The sequence below is a fragment of the Dipteris shenzhenensis genome, chromosome 15 (genome assembly GCF_047967505.1).
Source record: "Dipteris shenzhenensis isolate YYH24624 ecotype China chromosome 15, Dip_SZ_1.0, whole genome shotgun sequence".
In the NCBI taxonomy this organism is placed as follows: Eukaryota; Viridiplantae; Streptophyta; class Polypodiopsida; order Gleicheniales; family Dipteridaceae; genus Dipteris; species Dipteris shenzhenensis.
The window spans coordinates 8749054-8773925 of NC_141610.1; the positions used below are offsets into that span (position 1 = coordinate 8749054).

Genomic DNA, 24872 nt, shown 5'->3' on the forward strand with positions numbered 1-24872 from the left:
TTGCTAACTGTCGGTGGAGGCTCCTCTCTTATGTGAGAGCATCATGTCTCCTGGTGTTAGAAATAGTATGATAAAATCACTTAGACCACACAGGGCTACTACCACATGTGAAGGAGATGATACTCTACCGTGCAAATGAGAAACACACATTTGCAATGCATCCTCGTGAGGTCCTTCTCTGCATACAAGGCATTTGAAATCCAAAGACTAGCAGAGAGCACCATGCATGACGCTCCAAAATCACAAAATCCACTAGAAATTGATCAAAAGTGTTGACTTCTTGTGTAATGTATACCGAGCCATCTCTATCCAACGCCCAATCATTAACAAACCATCTGTCAATCCGTGCATGAACACGCATTTGTAACATCTTGTTGGACCACGAGAATAAGTATGAAAAGCATCATCCATCCAAGATCTTTACCATTGTATTGAAATAAGAAGGCATCCCAAGCTGCTCTCTCAGAGGAGTGAATGCCACCATGTTAAAAGTCTCTTCCAATAATCCATGAATTTGTAGCTCCTTTTAGAAAAGGACACGATCCCCTCTATTGCTTGGAGCATATAGGTTAAGTAGACCAATCTTATGCTCCTTAATCAACCAAATAATCTAATGTGATCTGGAGGGTATGATGATACCATGTCCAACCACGAGGGAGTTGAAAGAATCTGAAATTGAAACACATGTTCCTTTCCTAGTGCCCAAATCAGGTGACTAAAAAGTATGACTTGAAATACATGAGAGTGTTTTTTCTATTCTTGGAGAGATTTCCAGAGTCTCTTGCAAAAGTTCTTCTTGAAGTCAGCAGAACTCTCAAACTCCTCCCAATGGGGAGCTCTGGAGATTCCAACCTCCACAACTCAGCTGAAATCTCTTGGCATTGCTAATAGTTTAACGAAAGAAGGGGTGGTTCTTATCTCACCGCTCTTCATCAATCCACTCCCACTCTCTAAGATCCCACTGCAAGAACTTTATGGGAACACCCCCATAAAGCCACAGCCTTCAAGCACCTAGGGTAATAAGACGCGGATGAGGATTCTATGTGCCACTTTGGGTCTGAACCACGCTCCACATGACCAATAATCGTAACAAGCTGAAATGCAACTGCTAATAAAACATCATCCGTTGATCTAGACTTCTTGCTTCTTACAAGGACATCAAAAACCAGGGCATCCTTATCTGCACCACAAAAAGCAATAACTTGTAGAGGAATCCCTCCTCTCATGAAAGCTCCCATCTAAGTGGAACGCAAAATAGGCTTATCATCTGTGTCCATCGAATCCATTGGAATATCTGCATCAATCTGCTGAATTCTACCTACACTCCCTCTGAGGTTGCTTACCAACTGAGCCTTACGGTTCTTTTGGAGCTTCTTGAAAGCTTTCCAGGACCACAGTAGAGACAAGGTCCCTCTCCCATGTAAGGAGCTGCTTTGCAAGTTTGGGTCTATGATATTAAGTCCTACTTCCCATGTGGGAAGGATTAGGGTATCCCAAGCGACCCTAGCTCTGGTGTCTGCCAAACCATCTAGACCACTCTAAAGCAATTTCCTTATCAGCCTTTAAGATGAGTGATGCAGTCCATGGAGTCGCACCAATCAAAGCATACAAACCAAACCACGGCCAACAGTACCTGGTTGACCACTGCCAACCTAGAGGCGAGTTCAAGCTCAATTGAACTCCAAAAAGGGAGTTTCCTCCTAACACTCTCCAACACAATTGCAAAGTACTGTGAGGGAGAGATGCCTATACTGATCCAGCCCAAATATCTCATACAATCATCCTTTGAATCCAATTGAATCCGAAATCTCGGTCCCCCAATCTGGAGTGTCGTGTCACTAATCCAAAGGCCATTGGATTTATTCAAGGTAATATGTGCACTTGCTACCAAAGAGAACAAATCCAAGGCTGCATTGAATGAGGTAAGAGTGGCATCCAAAAAGCAGTAGTATCATCAACCAACTCACTATCCAAAATCTCCTCATACTCTCTCAGGGCTATAGGAACAAGAATGAAGATGGATTGTGAACACAGGAGAACAAGAAGTGAACACAAGTGAACTCCAATTGAAATGTTCAACCAAATGAAGTACAAGTACTTGGTATATATAGTCCAAGAACTAGAACACACTGAAAAACACCAAAATAGACTAAGTCCTAGTCTATCCTACACCACCATATCATTGTATATATCTCTACAAATTCCCCCCTCAATGATATGGCTGAAGTACTCTAGAATGATCTCAAAAGTACCTAAAGTACCATGGTTGTACAAATTCATCCACATGTGGATATAGCAACCTCTGGGAGTACAAAAGAAAACAATGTTATTTTACAACCCCCCTTGACATTGTTTGAATGTCTCGTATGTCGATGTCGTGTGAAGAGAGGCACTGACAGGCTTTTAGTAAAGATATCTGTCACATTGTCCTCAGTGGAACAATATGTGAGATCAATGAAGCCATCTGTGATACAATCTCGCACACAATGTTAGTGGTTTTCAATGTGTTTCATGCGAGCATTAAATACAGGATTGTTCCCAATAGCAATGCAACTCTCGCTATCACAGAAGATCGGAGTTGCGTTACCATCGTGAGCATGATGCAAGTCATGCAGAAGCTTCCTTAACCACATACATTCCATAGTGACTGAATTTGCAGCTTTGTATTCTGCTTCATTTGAGGAGAGAGACAGGTGGTCTTGCTTCTTACTGAGCCATGAGATGCATGCTGAGCCCAATGAGAAGCAATAGCTCTCTCTCTCTCTCTCTCAAAAGAGCTCTCAAATACACATATAAGACATTGAACACTCTCAAAAGAGTCAAGACACAGGTGACGACCTGTGCTAGGGTGTTTTGCCCAATGCATTGGCGTTTCATCTAGAAACGTTTCTAAGTGTTTCTTATGCTAGAAATGCGTTTTTTCGTTACACTATGTCCGAAGTAAGTGTTCCAATTCTGGAATTGGTTTGGTTTTCAGCCAATGCTTTGAACTCCCTGAACCAATTGAACACTTCAGATTTGCTTTTCATGAGAAAGAGCCAAGTGAACCTGCAGTAATCATCAATAAATGTGACAAAATATTGATACCCTCTATGGCTTGTGACATTCATTGGTCCACAAACATCAATATGCACAATCTGCAACACCCTTTGTGCGCTTATTGAACGTGGACCATCCTTTTGGAATGGTAGGCGATCCAACTTTCCAAGAGCACATCCTTCACACACATCATGCACTGGTTGCTGTAATTTAGGCAAACCCTCAACCATATTATGATTAAACATGTATACCAAAGCACTGTGATGTGCATGACCAAACCTAGCCTGCCATAGATCACCTGAAGTAGCATAAGAGACAGCCATAGCATGCTGAATATAGGGCTGAGCATTAAGCTTATAGAGCCCCTTGCTTGCCTCATAAGTGCCTGTAGCCACAATTTCATCCCTTTTCGTGGATCCTTGATCCTGATCATCATGAAATTCCATGAGCATGTGCTGATCATGGGCAATGGATGGAACTTAAATAAGATTCTTCCTCACATACTAGACATCACATATATATTTTTTCTTTCTTGAATCTAGAAGGATGGGAATATGTCCCACTCCTGTGATGTCTTGGGATGCATCATTGGAACAAGTAACTTGTCTGCCATAAATAGTTTTTATTTCTTCAAACCACTCTTTCTTGTGAGTCATGTGCTTTGATTCACCACTATCTAGATACTAAGTATCTATGGCAGCCAAAGAAGAGGCATGAGATGAAGCATGAGAGGCATCATATGCAATTGAATCCCCCCTTGCACCAAAACTGTCCTGAACTGTAGTAAATACAATATCTCTTCCCTCTTTTGCAAAATTTTCATGGGATGGTGGAGCATTTGCACCCTCAGCTGGTGTAACATAATTACTGCTTGTGCCTTGTCTGTTTTTCTCATTGGCAATCCTTTTCTAGCACTTTGCAATGTAATGACCAGGTTTCTTGCAACAGTTGCATTTACCCTTCTTCACCTTTGCACCTTTGTCTGCATTCCCTGCATTTATGTTTGCATTCCCCTCCTTCCTGGGCTGATAAGCATGGCTGGTCTTTTTATGAAATTCACCCTTTCCATGAGTGGCAAGTGCTTGCTCACTCTGACTAGAGGAAAGGGCTGAATTGGAAGTCCTCATTTCTTCCTATAAAAGCGATCCAACTCCCTCCTCAAAACCTAAGTGAAGCAGCCCTGAGCATAATGGTCAAGGAAGTAACAAACGTATCATAAGAGGGAGCTTGTTATACTGAGATCATGCAGGACCAGCTATCCAGTCACTTAGTGAGGGGATGACATGGTCACAAGTATGACACAAGTCATGGCGATGACATGGTCACAAGTCATGGGGATGACATGGTCACAAGGATGACACAAGTCAGGGGATGACATTGTCCCTTTTGGGATACAAATGCAATCAAGCACTATATTTCTGCCCCAAATGTTGTCCTCAATCACAGCCAAACACTGGCTCAAATGCAATGTACTTTTGCCCCAAAAAATCAGCTGGAATCTCAGCCAAATCAATGGCTCACAATGCAAAAGCAAACTCTTGTTCAATAGGCATCCAAAAGTGCATCAACTTATAGCCTTTCGGGGGCAGTTCCTATGGAAGAGAGTCCGAAAAACACTCCTTAAACTGAAAAAGAAAATTTGTCCGCTGCTTTTCCAACTTAGAGAAATGAGACTTTTCTCAAGGCACATGGTGTAGAGGGAGAGGTTAGGCTAGGGAGAGTGATAATGATACTCAAAGAAAGATATAATGAAATGAAAATGAAATGACTAAGTAATGAACAAATAAAAGTACTCACATGTAGAGTGATAATGATACTCAAAGAAAGACATAATGAAATGAAAATGAAATGACTAAGTAATGAACAAATAAAAGTACTCACATGTAGACCAGAGAGCTTGTAGCTTGATACTTGATTGATTTGAAACTAGACAAGTACAGCTCTTATATAGAGCACACATACACATATGAACACCAATGCATATGGGATGACTCCCGATGTGACACGTGGCATCCATAGGACACACTAGACTAGAGCTCACACTAGAATACACCAAACAGACTCATCTTGACTCCATTTCCTAACACCTCCCCATGGAGGAAAGGTGAGTGACTTGTAGAATGGAACCAAGAACAGAACATGACAATGACGGTGTGTGGACAAAAAACTAAATATGTTTTTCACTTGTTGCATGCTAATGGGTAGGTACATAGCTATGTACATAGCTAGTTGGTGGTGGCTTTGAGTTATGGACACCCTCATAAAGGACTCTACACTGATGTATATATTTTCTTGAGATGGTAGATACTTCTACGGGGACTCTTGGGATATGATGAAATGCAATGTGGGAGCATCAGGCACTCCAGAGCATTTGGTGTGGAATGACATGTCTTTCATTGATGTCTTGTATTATGATTATCTTGCCATGAGTGGTTCCTGATTGTAAGACAGGTGAGTATTCATATCATGGGTTGTGGGCTTGAGGAATGTGCGGTCATGTGTGGCAATCAAGCACCCAATGCTTGCTTGAAGGTTATGTGCAAAGTGTGGTACCCAAGGTTGGAATGTGGGTAGAGACCTTGGTCTAAGTTCTTGTGAATGGTGGAAGAGTGGTAAAATAATGTGATGATGTGGCTATAATCAAGAAAGGTATGCATGCAACGTGGCTATGTGATGAGGAGGAGAGCTTCTAGATGATGAGCTAGTAGGTACGTGAAGAAGGAAGGTGTGGCAACGCGATGGCACGCTGCATGGTTCTGGAGGGAAGCCGAGAATGTACAAAGGAGGAGACTGGAGTGAGAGAGGGGGGCGTCGTTGCCTTCACGGGGAGCGGCTGGATTTGATGAGGAGGACGACTGTCCATACTAGAGCTTGGGGGACCTGGCTCGAGGGCTGTTGCTCTTGCTGAGAGGATCTCAGAAGAGGATAGAGGGGAGTTTGGTTAAAAAGGCAAAATGTGAGCTCGGGGAGGGGGCACTTGCTTGAAGGTTCAAAAGGCTTGGGAGCGACAGGGAGCAGACGAAGAAGGTATCTTTTACTATGCAGGGGGGGACGATGGCTCTCTGCAGGGAGCTCTGGAATCCGGCTAGGCATGGCTATTGTGTGGCTAGAGGACCTTGGAAGATGGAGCTGAGCTTAATGAGCAATAGAGAGACTGTGGGAGCGCCTCACTAGTATCCAGCTGCAAGAGAACGTCAGTTCATTGTTGGGGGCTGCTGGAGTCTAGAAGGGTGAGCCGTTGCCTCATAGCCCGAGCCTCTGGATCTAGGTGTTTGCATCTCTACAGAGGGGTCTCGATTGTGGAGTTTAAGAGGACCATAAACATTTCGAATTCAGGGACAGAGAGCTTCTGGGAGGGCGATGCAATGAATCAGGTTGGAGAACTATGGGCGATGTGAGTCTGTGATTTTGTGAGCAGGAGAGATGAGCTGCTGCGGGATGCTGCTTGATATCCTGGCTTTTGCATTGGTGGAGAGCTTTTGGATGGAAGATGGTGGATGACCAGGAGGCCACAACATTGTTGGAGGTGTGGATTGGAAGTGACTTGGGAATGATTGCGTATGGGAAGGGGATCGTGAATGGACAAAGAGGAGAGAACAATCATGTGGGGAGAGCTCCTTGGCTAGCTGGGGGTGGCGCGACCCATAAGCTGAGTACTCCATGAATTGGAGAGGAGTGGGAATGCATGGACGTTGGTGGGTGCTCCATGGTCCAAGAGAGAAGCTGTGAGGCTACGATGCACACCTGGGGGTAATGGGCAACGGGGGTGGTGTAGGTGAGAAGACGGGCTGGCTGGTCATTGGATGGGAATGATTGCTCTAAGGCTAAGAGTAGAGAGGCCTTGCCAGGCCGGATGTTGAGATCTCCAGGGGTGGCGAGCTGTGATACGGGAGCTTAGTGCACCTCAGACTTCCGTGAGTCCATAAGGAGCTTGTGAGTGGTAAATAGTATTGCCAATGGGTTGTTGGCAGTTCGGTGGATAAATGTGAAGGCAGAAAAGAAGACGAGGTACTCGATGTGAGGAACTCAAAGGATAGCACGCTATTACAGGAGAGCTTGGTTCACTTCAAACTCAAAGAATTTTGATGAGAGCTCATGGATAGCAAACAGCTTGCATATGAGATGTGTGAAGGCCTTTAGTGGTGTTGCATAATGAATAGTTGTAGTTGTGGAGTACGCTCATATAGATGAATTTATGTTTCATGGGTCATCTATGTGTTTTCTGAGCTTGTCTTGAGCTGTGTGATCCACTTGGTTCTTTTTTAGGTTTTTTAGCTTTCAGTGGAAATGTGGCGAGAGTATGAGTTGTATCCGGAGGTGTGTAGAGACAGGGAGTTTCAACGAAAGCCTTTTATCTTCTGATGGTGTTGTTCACTTGATTTAAATGTGGATGAGGGTGGCTGTGAAGGCGGATTAGGCTCTCGTCGTCCGAGGAACACTTCAGGTTGGAAAGTTGTTAAACAAGAGATTGCATTTTTGCTAAATGTGCACAAGGTATCACTATCCTATATTTTCAATTTATAAAATTGCAACTTCAAGAAAACCTTGGAGTTTGTGATTTTGTTACCTAAAAGATCCTCGAGATGCACCCATATCACCTTGGCCATTGATTTGAAGTCGATGTGATGAATGAAAGTATCATCGAGGCAAAGTCTGATGATAGCAATAGATTTTGAGTTGTGTTGCTTCCATGTCTTGAGTTGTTGAGAATACGTTGTGGGAGCGTCATCCTCAATAGCATCCCATACATTTTCTTTCATAAGGAGCAACTGCACCTTAGTTTGCCAAGTAGGGAATCCTTCCCCCTTGAACTTCTTCTCAAGCAATGAGTTTGAAGAGAGATAGCTCATTGGGTACCTCGGGAAATGGCAACTTCAGTCTTCAGCACTTTAGGAGCGGGAAAAGAGATTAAATTGAGGGATGGAACTGAAGGCAGAAGAGGCGGAGGATAGGGATGTCATTATGCGGGAGATGGAGCAGCAATTCATGGGCAAAATGAGGGTACCTCAGCTCATGTGGAGGAGAAGAGACAATGAGCAGCAATGGCACGCATCCTGAGGGCAATGAGTAGCAATGGTGGGTGTACGGGCAGGTTGTACGGGGCTGGTACGGTGTGGCAAGCGAGGGTAGTAGTCCCAAGGGCAGTACGGAGTCTTGGCGGGCAGGTTGTACGGTGCTGGAACTGTCTGTACAGTCAGTACAGACTATACAGCCTGTGTACAAAGGCTGTACGGCCTGTTTGCAGGCTAAAACAGCGACACTTTCAGCCTCAACCTTAGATTTTTTCTAGTTCGCTTACCCATTTAGCATGTTTATCCTCATGTCTGCATGATGTATTTTTGCCTTGAGCTTGCTCTTGCGGGTTTTGTTTATACTTAATTTTCATCCGGAAAGAAAACTTAATCTGAAGGTACGGAACGAAGAAAGAGAGAGTGCAGGTACGTAACGAGTCAATAGATCAATAGTCACATCAAACTTTAGATAGATGATAACACACAAGTACAAAGTACTTGTACCTAGACCTAGGACTAAGTGTCCTAGGTGTCACATAGGACTAAGTGTCCTATGTGACCTAAAAGGCACTAACACTATAAGTGCCTACACTTATGCCTACAAGGCACATACCATGGCCTATAGGGCATCACTAGAACCACCAGAAGATGGCCTACAAACCCCCCTCCATGGGATGGGCTGAAGTACTCTGGAAACGTCTTAGAATACCTGGTAGTTTTTGGTCATGGTGGCACATGTTCATCCAAAAGGATATAGCCACCTATGAATGTACAAGGAATGTCAGATCATGTAACAAAGGGAACCAAGTGTAAAGCCTGTCAGAAGACTTCAAACTTGGGATGAGGAAGTGCCTTTGTAAACATATCTGCGATGTTGTCCTCTGTGGGAAGATAGGACAACTCTATGTCTCTTGCTGACAACCGCTCCCGAACATAATGATAGTGAACTTCAATATGCTTGGTACGCGCATGAAACACTGGGTTACGCGCAATGGCCAAAGCACTCTGGCTGTCAGTGTAGACAATAGTGGAGGATGTTTGGCAAATACCAAGATCTGTAAGTAACTGTCGAAGCCAAACACACTCTACTGTAGCGGTGAAAGCTGCCCTGTACTCAGCCTCACAGCTAGACGTGGCAACTGTCGGTTGCTTCTTGCTAAGCCAAGAAATACATGAATTGCCAAGCAAAAAACAATTGCCAGTATGTGACACTCTGGTGTCGGAACATCCTGCCCAGTCACTATCCGTGTAAGCATGCATGGTAAGTGAACCCTGATCACCATAGAAGAGGGCTAAATCCTGAGTGCCTCTGAGAGATCTGAAGACTCTCTTCACTGCCTGCCAATGCTGTGAACTGGGCATGTGCATGAATCTGCTGAGCTGAGATACTGCATACTGCAAGTTAGGTCTGGTGTGACATAAATAAATAAGGCATCCAACAGCCTGCTGATAAAGAGTGATATCACATGGTGGGCTCCCATCATGAGCTGAGAATTTGAAGCCAGGGTCCACTGGAGTAGAGATTGGCTTGCAATCCTCAAACTGAAAATGATCAAGGAGCTGTCCAATATACTTGGACTGAGACATCATGATACCCCCCTCAACATGAGCAAAGCCGTCCCATGTCTGACATGTCAAAAATCTGCTGCAAATCAGCCTTGAAAGCTGCAATTTGCTGAGTATCTAGGCCCGTGATAAGCATATCATCCACATATAAAATCAGCACTAAAAAATCAGATCCACTCCCACGGACATAAAGAGTGGGTTCTGTGGGACTATTCTGAAAACCAAGGGATAGTAAGTGTGCATGAATTTTGGCATACCATGCCCTGGGTGCCTGCTTCAAACCATAAAGGGCTTTTCTAAGCCGGCATACCTTATTTTCAGAATTGACAACCTCAAAGCCAGGAGGTTGTGTGACATAGACTTCTTCCTGCAGATCCCCATGAAGAAAAGCGGTCTTGATGTCAAGTTGGTGCACTTGCCAATGATGATGGGCTGCAATGGCAATGACACATCTAATGGTAGTAATCCTGGATGTGGGAGCAAATGTCTCCTCAAAGTCAATGCCTTGTTGTTGGGCATACCCTTTTGCAACAAGACGGGCTTTGTATCGATCTATGCTGCCATTAGATTTCCTTTTTAATTTGTAGACCCACCGCGTTCCAATGGCATGCTTGCCGGGAGGGAGATCTACTAATTCCCATGTGTCATTTTTGGCAATAGATTGTAGCTCAGCTTTCATTGCATCCATCCACTCTTTGCTGTCAAAAGCATCTTTATGGCACAGAGGCTCTTCATTGCAAGCTGTAGCAAGGAGTGCAAACTCAAGAAAGTGACCATGTTGTCTATTCCTTGATCTTGTCCGGGCAGCAAAAGGCTGATCTTGTTTGCTGTCCCTCAATGTATCAAGAAGCCATCTGGGAACTTGCCTTTGCTGTCTATTGACAGCTCTTTCTTCAATGACTGCATCATGAGTAGTGGGATCATTTTGCTGTCAAAAGCATCTTTATGGCACAGAGGCTCTTCATTGCAAGCTGTAGCAAGGAGTGCAAACTCAAGAAAGTGACCATGTTGTCTATTCCCTGATCTTGTCCGGGCAGCAAAAGGCTGATCTTGTTTGCTGTCCCTCAATGTATCAAGAAGCCATTTGGGAACTTGCCTTTGCTGTCTATTGACAGCTCTTTCTTCAATGACTGCATCATGAGTAGTGGGATCATTTTGTGCCGGAAGAGAAACCTGCAAATCAGCATGAGGTTGTGGCTGATTATTGCTTAGTGGAGGGCCTGCAAGAGGCTCATGTTGCTGGTCAAAATCCTCTTCTGATGATGGCAGAGGTAACCAGGATTCAAAGGCATCAAACATGTCAACATCTGGCTTTGCCTTGCCGTCCACAAGAGGAGAAGCTGAATGTTCAGCAAAGATCACATCTCTACTGACAATAATCTTTCCAGTATTTGGTTGATATAACCTATACCCTCTGCTCTCCTGGCTGTAACCAATGAATATGCATTTGATTGCCTTGTCATCAAGCTTATGTCTCAGCTGAGATGGTACATGAACATATGCAAGAGACCCAAAAACTTTCATGTGTGAAAGTGAAGGCTTCCTGCCTTTCCATGCTTCATAAGGTGTAATAGTCTTCAATGCCCGTGTAGGTGATAATTCAGCACATAGTTGGCACACATTACTGCATCAAGCCAAAATTTATTGGGCAAAGACTTGGCCTTAAGCATGCATCTGGCCATCTCCATTGTGGACCTGTTTTTCCTTTCAGAAATAGGATTCTGCTGAGGAGTGTAAGGAGTAGTGCATGAGTGAATAATGCCGGGTGAGGATAGAAATGCATCAAACTCCTTTGACATATACTCACCCCCCCTATCTGTGTTGAGGGTGACAAGCTTGTTTCCTGATTCATTCTCAACCATATTCAGCATGAAATACTTGTATCCTCCAATGGCATTTGTCCTCATTGGGCCACAGACATCACTGTGTACTACCTGCAATTTCCTTTGTGAGACTTTGGGACAATTCTTTTGAAAAGGAAATCGATGCATCTTACCCAAAAGACAACCCTCACACACATGTTTGGAAACTGTGTGAGTCTGAGGTACATCATTTGCCATCTGCTGTGAATGTAGCTTTGCAAGAGCTCTATAATTGAGATGGCCCATTCTCTCATGCCAAAGATGAGTTTCAGCAAGTTGTGAATTTGAAATAGCCAATGCTTCAATAGAAAGTGCAGCTGGATGATGATCAAGGTGATAAAGCCCTTTTTGCAAAGTGCCAGTGAGAACTATGGCATTGTTATCACGAAGATCATATCCTAGGCATCTGTAGCCATCAAAAATTACTCTGAAACCTGAAGTAGCAATTGCTGAAATTGAAATCAAGTTGACTTCAATGCCAGGCACAAAAAGAACATTTGTCAGAGTGACAGGATGGCTGGAAATGGATGTGAGCTATACATCTCCAACTCCTTTTACAGCATATGAAGCATTATTAGCACATGTAACAGTCCCCCCTCGAGGTGCATCAGCTAGAGAATGAAACAACTGTCTATAGGATGTGACATGCTTGGAAGCACCACTATCAAAGTACCAGGACTGAGCATCATTAGCAGTAAAGAGTGCATCAGCTTTGGAGGGATCAAATGAGCAATGGACAGCCCATGCCCAATCATCCTGAAGAGCATGTGCATGTGAAGCATCTGCTGGCTCATGGGATTCAATAGCATGTGAGGCATTAACTGTCAATCCTGCTTTCTTTTTCTCCGAAGCAATGCGCTTCCTGCATTCTGAAATGTGATGTCCAGGCTTGCAACAATAGTTGCATCTTTTCTTCTTTCCCTTATCTGCTGTATTTTTAGATGCATGGGAGGAATTGCAGCTGCTATGCGCAGATTTTGGCCTGCCCATAGGCTTGGAAGCCTTGTCTCTTCCTATCTGCTGTGAAGCAAATGCATGATCAAGAATAATGGCTTGTCTGTTAGCTCTACTTTGCTCTTCCTGCAAAAGCAAAGTAACTAGCTGGTCAAAAGAATAGTGGTCTGGATTACCCATGGCCACTAATCGAAGGGTTGTAGCAAACCCTTGATATGTATTTGGCAGTCCATTCAATGTGGTACTGACAAGCTGTGAATTTGGCACCACCTCATCAATGTTGGCAAGCTGTTCCATGAGGTCCTTGACCTTTGTCAAATATGCATCCATTGACTCACCTTCATTCATATTCACTTCCTGTTATTGCCTTCTCAAATATGCAAAACGAGCTTCATTGCGAATCTGATAGAGAGAAGCCAATTTATCCCAAGCATCCTTTGCTGTCCTGCAAGACCGGATGTGTGGAATAATGATTCTCTTGCATGATAAAGCAATGCATGAATGTGCATTTGCATCTCTTACATCCCATCTTGACTGTTCTTGAGTTGGAAGAGCAGAGGCAGGAGTGCTAGAGGAAGAGGCATCAGGAGGAGTACCCCCTGCAGAAGGACCAGCAGTAGAAACAACCATTGTAGCATTGGCTGGCCTCAGATCAGCCCCAGAAACAATATTCCACAAATGCTTTGCAACAAGAATATGTTTCATGAGATAAGACCACATCGGATAGTTGGTGCCATCCAACTTATCATCTTCACGAAGAACTCCAAATAAATCTTGATTGTTCCCAGCCATAGCAACTGTGATACCCTGAAAAAGACCTGAAAACCCAAAAGCCTCAAGGCTATCATTGCAAAAAGCTGGCTGTCCCAAAAATGACAGCAAATATCTCTAAATTTCTGATTCAAATCAAAGGGCAAATGCAGATCTGACCCAAATGTGACTGTGACAGGCAATGCTCACTGCAAAAACAGCAAATTTTGCAAAAGCCCCAAATTTATTGAGGGCAAGTAGGCCAAAAAGAGGGCAAATGCAGAAAAGCCCCAAATTTTGCTGAAATTTTTGCAAATGTGACCCAATGTATGCAAATCTGACTCAATGTCCTGCAAATGTAACTTAATGTCCTGCAATCTTACCCAATGTACTGCAATCTAAACAAGAAATTGCAGACCAAATCCCAAAACTCCAATATTTTTGCAAGAAATTGCAACCAAAGGAGGTGAAAAGAAATGAAAGCCCCAAATTTGCCAATGTCCTGCAGAAGCCCCAAAACTACAAATGTTTGTAAATGACTGCAGTGAGACCCAAAAAGGGTTATAGCAAGCAGGAACCAAGAACCTGGTTCACAGCCAATGCCAAAACGGAACCTGTAGGTAGATTCGCACGTGTGAAACTGTACGGAATACCCATAGCAAGTACAAGCTGTACGATCAGCTGTTCTACATGTACATGTGTACGGAAAGCTGGTACAAGCTGCTGACGACTGATCTGTAGGTATACATGTACGGAAGATCATACGGAAAACATGTACCTTGTACGGAACATGTACGGTGCAAGTACCTTGTACGGAGAAGTTCCTACGCATGTACAGTTGTACAGAGAAGTTTCTGCACAGGTACAGTTGTACGGCGTAGGTACCTTGTACCGAGAAGTTCGTGTGTAGGTACGGTTGTATGGCGTAGGTACCGTTGTACGACGGATCTATCGCTGTAAGTGCTGTTGTACACAGCAGGTGCGACGGGCAGAACAGCTAGCGACGTAGCTGGACGGCAGGATTCGGGATCTGTACGGAAGCCCGTACAATCGTACGGATTGTACGGATGGAGCGCAGGCTGTTGAAATCTGTGAGTGATGCAGATCCGGAGGCAGGGGAACAGGTCCAGTAGCGCTCTGATACCACTGAAGGTACGGAACGAAGAAAGAGAGAGTGCAGGTACGTAACGAGTCAATAGATCAATAGTCACGTCAAACTTTAGATAGATGATAACACACAAGTACAAAGTACTTGTACCTAGACCTAGGACTAAGTGTCCTAGGTGTCACATAGGACTAAGTGTCCTATGTGGCCTAGAAGACACTAACACTATAAGTGCATACACTTATGCCTACAAGGCACATACCATGGCCTATAGGGCATCACTAGAACCACCAGAAGATGGCCTACATAATCGAAGAGACAACAATGCAATCTCCACTTCTCTGTTATTTGTTTGAGGTCTTGGATTCATCTTCAAAGTCAACTCATTCTCCTTGCAACATGATGTGATTCTCAATCCCGTCCTTTGAAATAACCTATCACAACCTTGATCTCCAAAGTTGGTCCTTTTTCTTTCTAGTTGTTTGCTTGAATTTGGCGAGGCTAAAGAGTTGAAAATATTGAGCTCTTAAAATTTAAAGAAAGGGGAAGAAGGGGTAACAAGAAGAGGCTTTTAGAAAAGTTGAGGTGGCTTTTTGAAGTCTTTGGAGGTGGAAAACAGAACTTTAGAGAGAGAGGGTTTAAAAAGCTTGTTGAGGTGGCTTTTCTAAAGAATATAAAACTTTGGAATATGTGGCCTGCCTTGTTTCTCTTTTTCAATTTTGTGCATGTCTCGTCAACACAGCTTCTCGCCGGGATCTTGAACCATCTTCAAACACGTATAAACTAGTGTAGGTACAAGAGCGATCTCAGAAGGAGATGAATTACTATAAACAACAATTCGTTTGTGCTTCCAATGTCCACAAGATGCAGCCTCTCTTTTGCTACAATTAGTCAGATTTTGTATATTTACACACACACACTCTTTTTTTTGGGTGAAAACTTTGAATGCTTTATATTACAAGATAGCTATCCCAGAAAACTGGCAAGCTGAAAGATTACATCAAGAGAAAATCTCTGTGTAGGACAAATATACATCATGATCTATGTAGTGAGTGTAGACAATCGGAGAGAGATTGCTGGAAAGAACGATGGAAGAAAACAAAGTAGAAAAAACTAGATCACCAAAGACTCTATGGTTTATATTTTTCCAAAGAGTCTAGAGTACCCAGTAGGCAGTGATGAACCCAGGTAAAGAACAACTCCATATCTGGCCGTTGAGGATAGATCCCAAACAGCCAGAAAAGCTTGCCAACAGAGGATGCCCAAGAAGCTCCGTGTCTCAACAGGGTAGTGCCAAACATATGAGATACAGATTCCCTTAGAGCTTAACACCTACGACAAATAGCTGGAGCTATACGTCTACATGATAAAAGCTATCCAAATGGAACAACCCGCAACAGAACACACCATTGAAAGACCTGTTGTCGTAGAGGGACCTTGGAGTGCCAAATTTGTTTCAATCTTTTTCTACACCATTTGACCGGACAATGCAAACACTAAATCTGATTAGCCCTGTCTGATGCCTAGGGTGGAGACAACAGAACTTTATATAAAGATGAGACTATTATATGAGACAACTTCAAAGGATGAATGGACAAGTATACTAGAAGAACAGTCCAATCTTGAAGCATGTCTTGAAGTTCTAAAGGCGGTACTGGTTGAAATGATTGAAGCATCCGAGTAATGATCTGCCATACAAGACGATAGTGCATTCCTAAACCATATTTTCCAGTAGCCAAAGGGAAGGATAAAAGAGTTCCATCATCATGAATGACATCAGCCATAGAGGAAATCCCTTTTGAATTAAAAAAATACGAGCATCTAGGCTCCCGTAAAGACAATGGCTGAGAAAAGCCGTGTGACAATGGATGCTCTCAGCTCTCAAAGAGTTACCTTGCAAGGAGTCCCGTCCATGCCAAGCCAGATGCGAGAGAATATGTTTCCAATCCAAAAACATTTGAGTAACAATAGGGCAACCTTTGACCTTGCCTTCAATATTGCCCAATTGAAAGTCCCACTAAGTGGGTTGCCAATAGCCAAAAGCAGGAGTAGTAAGTTGAAGAAGTAAATAGCGGATCATTGCAGCCCAAGGGTGATCACCATGTAGGATGTGTGGCTATAGCATATAAAATAGCACTAAGAGGACAACCTTGGTGAACTGAACAATGGAGTTTCCACGCTTCAGAAGTATCCCACGACAAGATGCATGCAGCTTTGCTGTCACGGTAGAGCCAAAAGATGATATGCTGCAATTTCTGACCAAAGCCCAAAGCTCGCATGGTCTAAGCTATAAAATCCCATTATATGGTGTCAAAAGCCTTTGCAATATCTACTTGCAACAAGAGAACATCCTGTTCAGTATACTTGGCATACTCAATCCCAATATAGGCACTTGTAATATTGTCAGTTATGTGCCTACGAGAAATAAAACCATGTTGCACCAGATGAAGGCCCTCATGCAAATATTATTTGATACGATCAACCACCATTTTGGTGATGATCTTATAAATAACATGCATCAAAGTGATAGGTCTCTAATCAGCCAGAGATTCATAGACTGGCTTCTTAGGTAGATGTTTTACAAGCCCTTTCTTCCAAGAATCTGGCATGCATTGATTTTGCCAAGCACTATTTATCATTGCAGAGATTTGAGGAGATCCCAGTATGCCAAGAAGAATTTAACTGTGAGACCATCCCAGCCGGGAGATTTCCATCTACTACACGATTTAACAGCATCAATTAACTCTCTTTCAGTGAAAGGATCTTCAAATCCAAAGCCTATGTGGGTGAGACAATGGGAGTGGCATGCTGTAATAATTGTTGCCTTGCTGAAATAACCTCCTGTGAAGGAGGATCTGCTTTTACCAAAATGAGCACAAAATGATGAACACAAGCTGCGGCAGGCTGTGTTCGAGAAGAAGTCCAAACACCATCAGAAAGAAGAACCCTGCAAATACTCTGAGAGTGCCTCTTATAGTGTAAGCTTTAAAAAAAACTTTGGATGAACATCCTTTATCCAAAAAAGCCCTCTGTCGTGCCTGTGTCTCCCATTTAGAGATTTTTCTTTTGTCATTGCATTGCAAACAATGTTTAGCCTGGCATAAAATCTGATTTTCTTCCACATAAAGATTTCTAATATGACTCAGCTTAGTCAAGGATTGACACGTGTGTTTAGTATGAGCAACATTCTCACTCAAAGTCTTCATGTAAGTTTTGCCATAGTTGTGAATAACTGCTTGCATTCTAGCAATGAAAGCTTCCAAGCATAGTCAATGCCAAAGCGAGACTGTTGTGACAAGGGGTGGACAGCCTCATACACCATGGCCTTGTATGCATCATTCTCCAAATAACTATTATTGACAATGATTAGTCTTCTTTGTGTAAGCCGATTATCAGGCATGTCATGAAGAGAGATCCTCAACCACAAAGGGGCATGATCAGAATTACACTCACACACAATGTTTTTGGAGTATTTTTTACTTTTTTTGGTGTAAAATCATCTCAGTTAGGTTCCAACTCTCCATGCCAACAACAACAACACTTGTGTGCTATAGAGACAGCTTCTGCGCTACACTTGAAACTATATCTACTTTATTTCCCATCAGCCTCCTCTGCCAATTCCACAATACTACATCGCTTTAGCCTGCCTTTACGTTGTTTCTTTTGCCTTCGCATAGATGAGTAAGAAACAACACAACCAGAGATGTATGCACAACATAGAAAACCTAAATTCATGCTCTTATTACTCTTCCGCTTATTGAAGCTCCTATGTTGAACGATTTTTTCCACTGCAATTGGACTATCAACCGATGTTGTGTTGTGCTGCTTGAAATCAAGATACACATGATTTCACAAAGATTGCTTCCCATCTTCACATTATATCCTGTTTACACGCCTCTAATTACACAAGGCAATTGTTCGACCTAGGCACAATTTCAATTCAGCAGCCTGCAATGTTTCTCTCCCATAAACCAGTTGCTACCAAACAGGACTTATGTATTCTCAGGATTGAGTTTGTAGCCCTGATACTAGTGATACAACAGCACAAGAAGAGGGCCTCTCACCTTGTTTTCCACCCAGCCGTGGATTCCCACATTGAGCTTGACCTTGACGTGTGTCAATTCTTACGTCAGGTTCCTCTTTTCAAGCTCCTTTCTTGAGCTCCTTCTAGAATCCTCCCTTCTACCCCAACACTTGCCTCTTGGCCTTTCATATTTGTGCCATGTGTCCCACAAGGGACCCTTCCATTAAAGCCCTCTCCTAGGCTTCCCTATGCACCTCTTCACTAATGCCTAAGCCTAGGTAGGGCTCTAGACCCAACCCTATGGATGCAAGTGTTGTCAAGCCGTCTTGGTTTCCCACCTTACCATAACCAAACCACAAGTCTCCACGATTATGGCTGATGTAACAAAGGTGAGATGAGTTGGTGCAAGCAACAAGTAGGGCAGCTATACTAGTGTCTAGACAACTATACAACAGACCGCATGGAAGAAGGGGCTAACAGCGAGGCGAGGGAAGTATTGTACGGAGAAAGGGGATCAAGGGCAAGGAAGGGGTCAACTAGAATATGTAGAGGCAAGAGGCAGGGTAATGTCCTAAAGTTTGTGAATTTTCTAAAATAGGTGCTTCATTTTAGAACTTTTGCTAACATAAATGGAAAATAAAGAAGTTTTCAAAGAGACTATTATCCTCACATTCTTCTTTTGCTAACATAAATGGAAAATAAAGAAGTTTTCAATTATCCTCACATTCTTTTGATTTGCTTTTGCAGACAGTCTCAGTATGGACACTAAAGAAATTGATGAGAACAATCAGAAGTACAAACTTAAAAACATACTCCTCAATGTTGTCACATGAAAAAGGGGATTCTGTAATTACCAGTGAAGTCCAAGCCAAAATTGTTGCAAAACAGGTATGTCCTATTTTGTGGTATATAACAAGATGAATTTCATTCATGTGGCCTGCCGTGAGAGAGAGAGAGAGAGAGAGAGAGAGAGAGATCAGCCTCAGCCTTGGTTTCTTTCTACCTCATTCCTCTGAGGTGTTTTTATTACATGCTTAGCATGTTGTATTTCCGCACAGAGCTTGCTCTAGCGAGTTTCTTTCTTACTTAATCGAAGTCTCTTTTTTGCCCAAAAAAAAAAAAAAAGTTGCGAAACAGGTATGTCCTATTTTGTGGTATATATTTTTGAGGAAAAATATCCATTTAACATTCCAAATCACTCATGGAGAAATTCTTCCTAAGAAACTACGAAGTATAAAAAATTGGAGAGATGTGCTCTTATTTTTCTGAAAGTAAAACGCTTGTGGTTTTATATGTGTGAAAGAGGTAGAGGTAGAAGATATGATTTGATTTCACAGAAGAGAGAGAGAGAGAGAGAGAGAGAGAGAGAGCTGATACTGTTGTATAAACTCCTCTTGAGACCCTTCTGGATCTATGGGACTGCTGATCACTATCAACAAATAGTGATCCTTTACAGCCGGTAAAGAAAATACTATAGACTTCTTGATGAGCTAGCTTGTGTGCGAGTCCAGGTATCATGTTGTGGTGTTCCAAAACTTTCAATCAAAGAATAGGGCTGTCCACTAGCAGCCTTTTGTGCCCTCATCCGCCGAGCTTCTGGTTGGGGGGCGAAGCTCACGCAAGGGAGAGGAGGTACCTCTGAATTCTCAATCAATGTCTTCTGCGGTGGCTTTTCCATCACCCGTTTTCTAGGCACCACTGGGCTTCACTCCCATCTCCTTCTCTTTGTTGAATGGGCTTCCTAGGGGGAAATTGGATGGGCCTGCTTGTGACTTCTTCTCACGCTTTTGTCCTAAAGTCGTCACCTCCATCGCAAACCTCGCTGTTCTAGACTTACGGGAGGGAAACCAAGGTGTGCTGCCATCACCTTGAGAACTGGATTGAAGATCTTTGGTGACACTCCTGACCACCTCCTGGTACCTTGAAGGCATAGATTGCTCACTTGGAAATGAGGTACTTTTAGAGCAAGTGATAGGTCTTGACGGATGTGAAGCCCTTCTTGTTCTTTCTGATTCACTAAACAAGAGAAGACAAGGGTGATGCACTCCTGTGCCCACTGTCCACCTTGGAGGAAGGAGGTGGGGATGCTCCTCTAGTGACTGAGTTGGTACTAGTTGGTGATGAGGCCTCTGATATTGATGTTGAGTCATCCTTACTACTGTCACCATTCGTTTGTGACCTTGTCACAGCTCCCAACACGGCACCAATCAAATGGGGTTTGTCACTCTCCCTTGCCACTACTACGTCAACCATGTTGACTTGGGATGCTGATTCCCCTCTGCTATTGGGACAATCTCTGGTGTAGTGGTCATTTGTGTTGCATTGTGTACAACCCCAAATGGTTGTGTACAGTCATTTTGGTAGTGGCCGTACTCACCACATCTGTAGCACATGATGGGCTTGCGAAATTTGGTACCTTTGAGGTAAAGCCTTCAAAAACCACCCGCCCTTCATGATGGCATCATTGGGTGGCGTAGACATCTTTGCAGCCAGGACCCTCATTCTTGTGTACATCTCCGAGATACTTTCGCCAGGCTTCATGGTATCAGTGGATAACTTCTGGACAATCATGTGTTCGAATTTTTCCAACTTGAAAGTGCGTAAGAATTCCTCCCTTAGGTATGTCCATGTCTGGAAGTGGTCAGGGGGGAATTAACTGTACCATACATCCGCGGCATTCCCCACACCTTTAGCTCTACATGCTGTGAGGAATTTCCTCATATGAGCTTCCGCATCTTTATGAAGGTGGCCTTTGAACTTTTGAGTCTTCATGTGGACCTTGTTGAGTAGCTCGAGAAGTCTAGCTTTGTTTGCAGGAGTGAGAATGCCATCACTACCCGAGAGGCTGAAGCAGATGCAAGAGTTGGAGGAAGTCCCGATGGAGCCGTAATGAGTGTGACAACACCTCATGTGGAGAACCACACTGGGAAAGTCACTACTGATGTAGCCGTAGAGGAAGTGTACCCAGATGGTACTGCATATGCGGAGGGCCTCGGTGTTGCAGAGGGAAAGGGTGAGAACATAGAAGATGTGGGGGTTAAAGAGGATGGGAGAGCATTTGGGAAAGAGAGGGATGGAGTTGAAGTCATGGATGAGTAGGCAGTAGGGAAGGAAGGAGGTGGTGGAAAAGGCAGCACCAATGTGGATGGAAAGGGAGATGAAACCTTCATGGCAGGTAAAGGCATGGCCGGAGCAAAAGTACTCCTGAGTGGGATAGATGTGGAAGAAGGATTAGCTAGGAACCCGGAGCTATGCATAACAGATGAGGTAGCAACTTGTCCAGCAGAGGTCGAGTCGGGAGCAGAGGGAGTCACCACTCCTGCAGAAGTGGTGATTGATGAAGACAACGTTGCAAGAAGAGGAGCGGGGCTGCCTTGACCTTGATGAGTCCCCGAGGAGCTTTTGTCCTTTGTACCCTCTTCTTTCACCTATTCTCCGCTTTGCATTTCTTCTTCTCCGGAGTCCAGATTTGACCACCAGGGTTCCTGTTGATCCAAGTCAATGAGAGTGTCGATGAAGTTACTTGCTCTGGCTACTATTCCAATGGGCTCACTTTATGCTCGCGTTGAGGATTTTGCGAACTTTCGTCGCACGTAATGCTTCTTGTACCGAGTTTGGTTTGCTGGAAGTCTTTTCTCCACTCTCCTAAAGTACCTCCTAGTTCTCTCACTAGCTCCTTCAAATGTTTTATAACTACTCGGCATAAGACCTCTCTCTAGGACCCTAGAGCACCACTTCACTTGTGCTACTCAACACCAACAGTGTCCCACCGTGATCACCATAAACTATCTGAGGCGGGGGGGGGGGGGGGTTTCCTTAACACTTCCGGAAGTATTATCGGAGGCCTAGGGCCACTAAGACATGCCATGGGTGTTTCGGATAGGCGAGTGCTAGTCGATGGTGTCAACGATGTGCGAGCGGTGCAAGTGCAGGAGTGATGTGAGCAAGAAGAAGACTAAAGCGGAACAACATCATAAAAGCCAACCCTCGACATGAATGGAGCAGAACTCCAACCACATGACACAGGGTTTGGGGTATAAATGGGGTGAGATGTGGGACCGTTAAATCCAATGCTTACTACGCATAACACATGGCATGCCAAAAGTTTCACAAAGTTGGATTGTCCCTCTTCTTCCTATGAGAGACAGTCTTGTCCTTTTGTGGGAAAGACTATAGGGTTTGTGGGAAAGACTACCCTGTAGTGTAGAGATGCTCTAAGGACTCTTTGGGTAGGAAAGGTCTAATTGATCATATTTTTATTCTTAATCAAATCATTTCTTTTTTATTTCCAATAAAGAGAAATGCATCATGCTGGTTTGAGAAAAAAAAGCCTTAAATAGGGCAAAATCAAGCTCCTCTAAAAGAGCTAAAGAATATCCAAGGTTGAGGCTGAAAATGCCACCTCAATCGTGTGGATGATTTTGAGAAGAATGGGAAGCCACTCCACTACCTCAAGAAAACATTCCCTCTAGTAGAGGCTTCTCATGAAGACCCCTACATGCTCCTTGAAATGGCTACCAAGGTGTGTAGTGTGTATGTCGAGTTACTAGCTAATGTGTGTGAGGGGTGGACCTAGGAACCATCCAAAGCCTCTGTACATCTGGGTCTCCTTTCACATTGATATGCTCGCCAAAATCTCCCACGAAGTATCCATAGATGCATGCGAGGTCTGCATAGAGAGCTAGGAACATTTTCGAGAGAACACGACTCAACAAAATGTCGTTTAACCAAAAGAGCCCAAGAAGAGTCATGCTTCTCGTAGAACACCTAAAGGCCCCAAAAGAGGAAGCCAAGCTATCGATCCCCAGCTCATGAAGAAAGGAGAATGCATAAAGGTGATCAATAGTCTATCTATCCCCTTTCAAATGATCCTCGTTGTCTGTAGTCCCATAAGCAATGTTGAATTCTCCCAAAAGGATTTTCGCAGATATGAAAAAATCTGAAAATTTGCCTACTGAGGAGCTTTGGTGGGCTTCTAGCAAAAACAAGGCTAGGCTGAGATCTCTTGGCATCACTAATCGTGTATCAAAAGAAGAGGAGGCTCTCCTCTTGGTGCCTTACGCCAATCCATTCCCACTCCCCGGGGTCCCATACAAATTCTTTATGGGGACACCTCCATAGAGCCAAAGCCTCCAATGAGCCCAAGGGAATGTGATATGGGTTAGGCCTAGATACCATCTTGACTACAAAAAGGATTGTTCCACATGACCTGCAACCCTGACAGGCTGAAACGCAATATGCATAAGTATATCATCCATACCACAATGTTCTGCATGGATGAATCAATGATGGATGACCGGATGCTTATGAGCCTTCTAACCGTGCAACTGTAGCTGCGTATATACAAATGAGAGGCACGAATAGGGAGAGAGAAGGGGCTGGTGGTGATGGCCAATGGAGAAGGTGGAACTGGGTTGGAGGGCAGAGCGAGATATGGCAATGGGCTAGGGTAATTTTTGAAAGGCCATACATCTCTCCCTCTCCTCCCCTCTCCCTCTCTCAAGCGTTCCCTCTGCTTTCCCTCTTCCTTCCCACGTATCTCTCCCCTTCCCTCCCCTTTCTTGTTATACTATACTAATGGGTCTCCATTTAAAAATATGTATCTCTACATTCCAGGATCGGATTTCCTTGTAATTTGTTGCAACAAGTTTGTAATTTCGTATATTAATTCCATCGGGATTCAAGAATTCCATTTAAGCAACAACAGTCGAACAATTTCAAAGAACGGTTCAAAAATTCGATTGTACAAAAGCTGCGACTTATTCAACGTAAGGTCTGCAGAATTTATTGAATGGAATCGAAAGGCTTACAGAAGTGAACCCTGACTACGTGGATTGGACAGGAAGGGTCAAGGTTTTGATGGTAGATTTGGCCAGTTGCAATCAGTGAAAGGGGATGCGCAGATATGGCTATGGCAGCAGAAAGGGAAGCGGAGAGAGGAGGATCGAGGGGAGCTCGGGTGTAAGGTGGAGGGGCAAATGGGAAAAAAGAGCGACGAAGAGGCAAATGGAAGAACAAAACGATGGAGAACAGCCAATAGATTTTAAGCTCTGGACCTCCAATCTAGAAACATCTTTAATTTTTGGGTTGTACCTTAGGTTATGAGCCCTTTCTTTTCACCCCCCTTAAGGCTTGTTTCCACAGATCGCATGTGCGATGGTGTTGTGGCCATTGGTGTCACTGCGGTGGTAGGAGGAGTAGGAGGTAGATGAGGCCACACACTTGTTGAAGGCAGTGAGAGCTAGATCAGGACTCAGAACACAGAGCAAAAGAGGGAAGACATGGATGTAGCTGTGCATGGGGACTGCCATGTGGTTGGAGCTGGTTGGCAATCCAAGAGCTGCACGTGTGAGCATGGTATGAAACGGGCAAGAAACACTCTACATGCTGTGAGATCCAGTTGGAGGATGTCATGCCAAAGTTGGAGGGCCTGGCTCGAGGAGGGTCTACGTCTTCTTCACATGACATATCCCATCATTGGAGGAACTGTGCCAATTTCTCATGTTCGAATGTGATCTCCCCCAGGGCGCATATTCTGCAAAATTTCTCGGGAAAGGCTT

General features: G+C 43.8%; 1 protein-coding gene across 4 annotated transcripts in view; it reads left to right on the forward strand.

The window, feature by feature from the left end:
• LOC147893311 (mechanosensitive ion channel protein 6-like) overlaps positions 1-24872 on the forward strand; it is a 111613-nt gene that overhangs the window by 14472 nt on the left and 72269 nt on the right. For all 4 annotated transcript variants that reach the window (XM_087385993.1, XM_087385996.1, XM_087385995.1 and 1 more), the window contains exon 5: positions 19060-19200. In XM_087385993.1, the coding sequence (XP_087242119.1) occupies positions 19060-19200 (141 nt within the window). The remainder of the gene's footprint in view (positions 1-19059; positions 19201-24872) is intronic.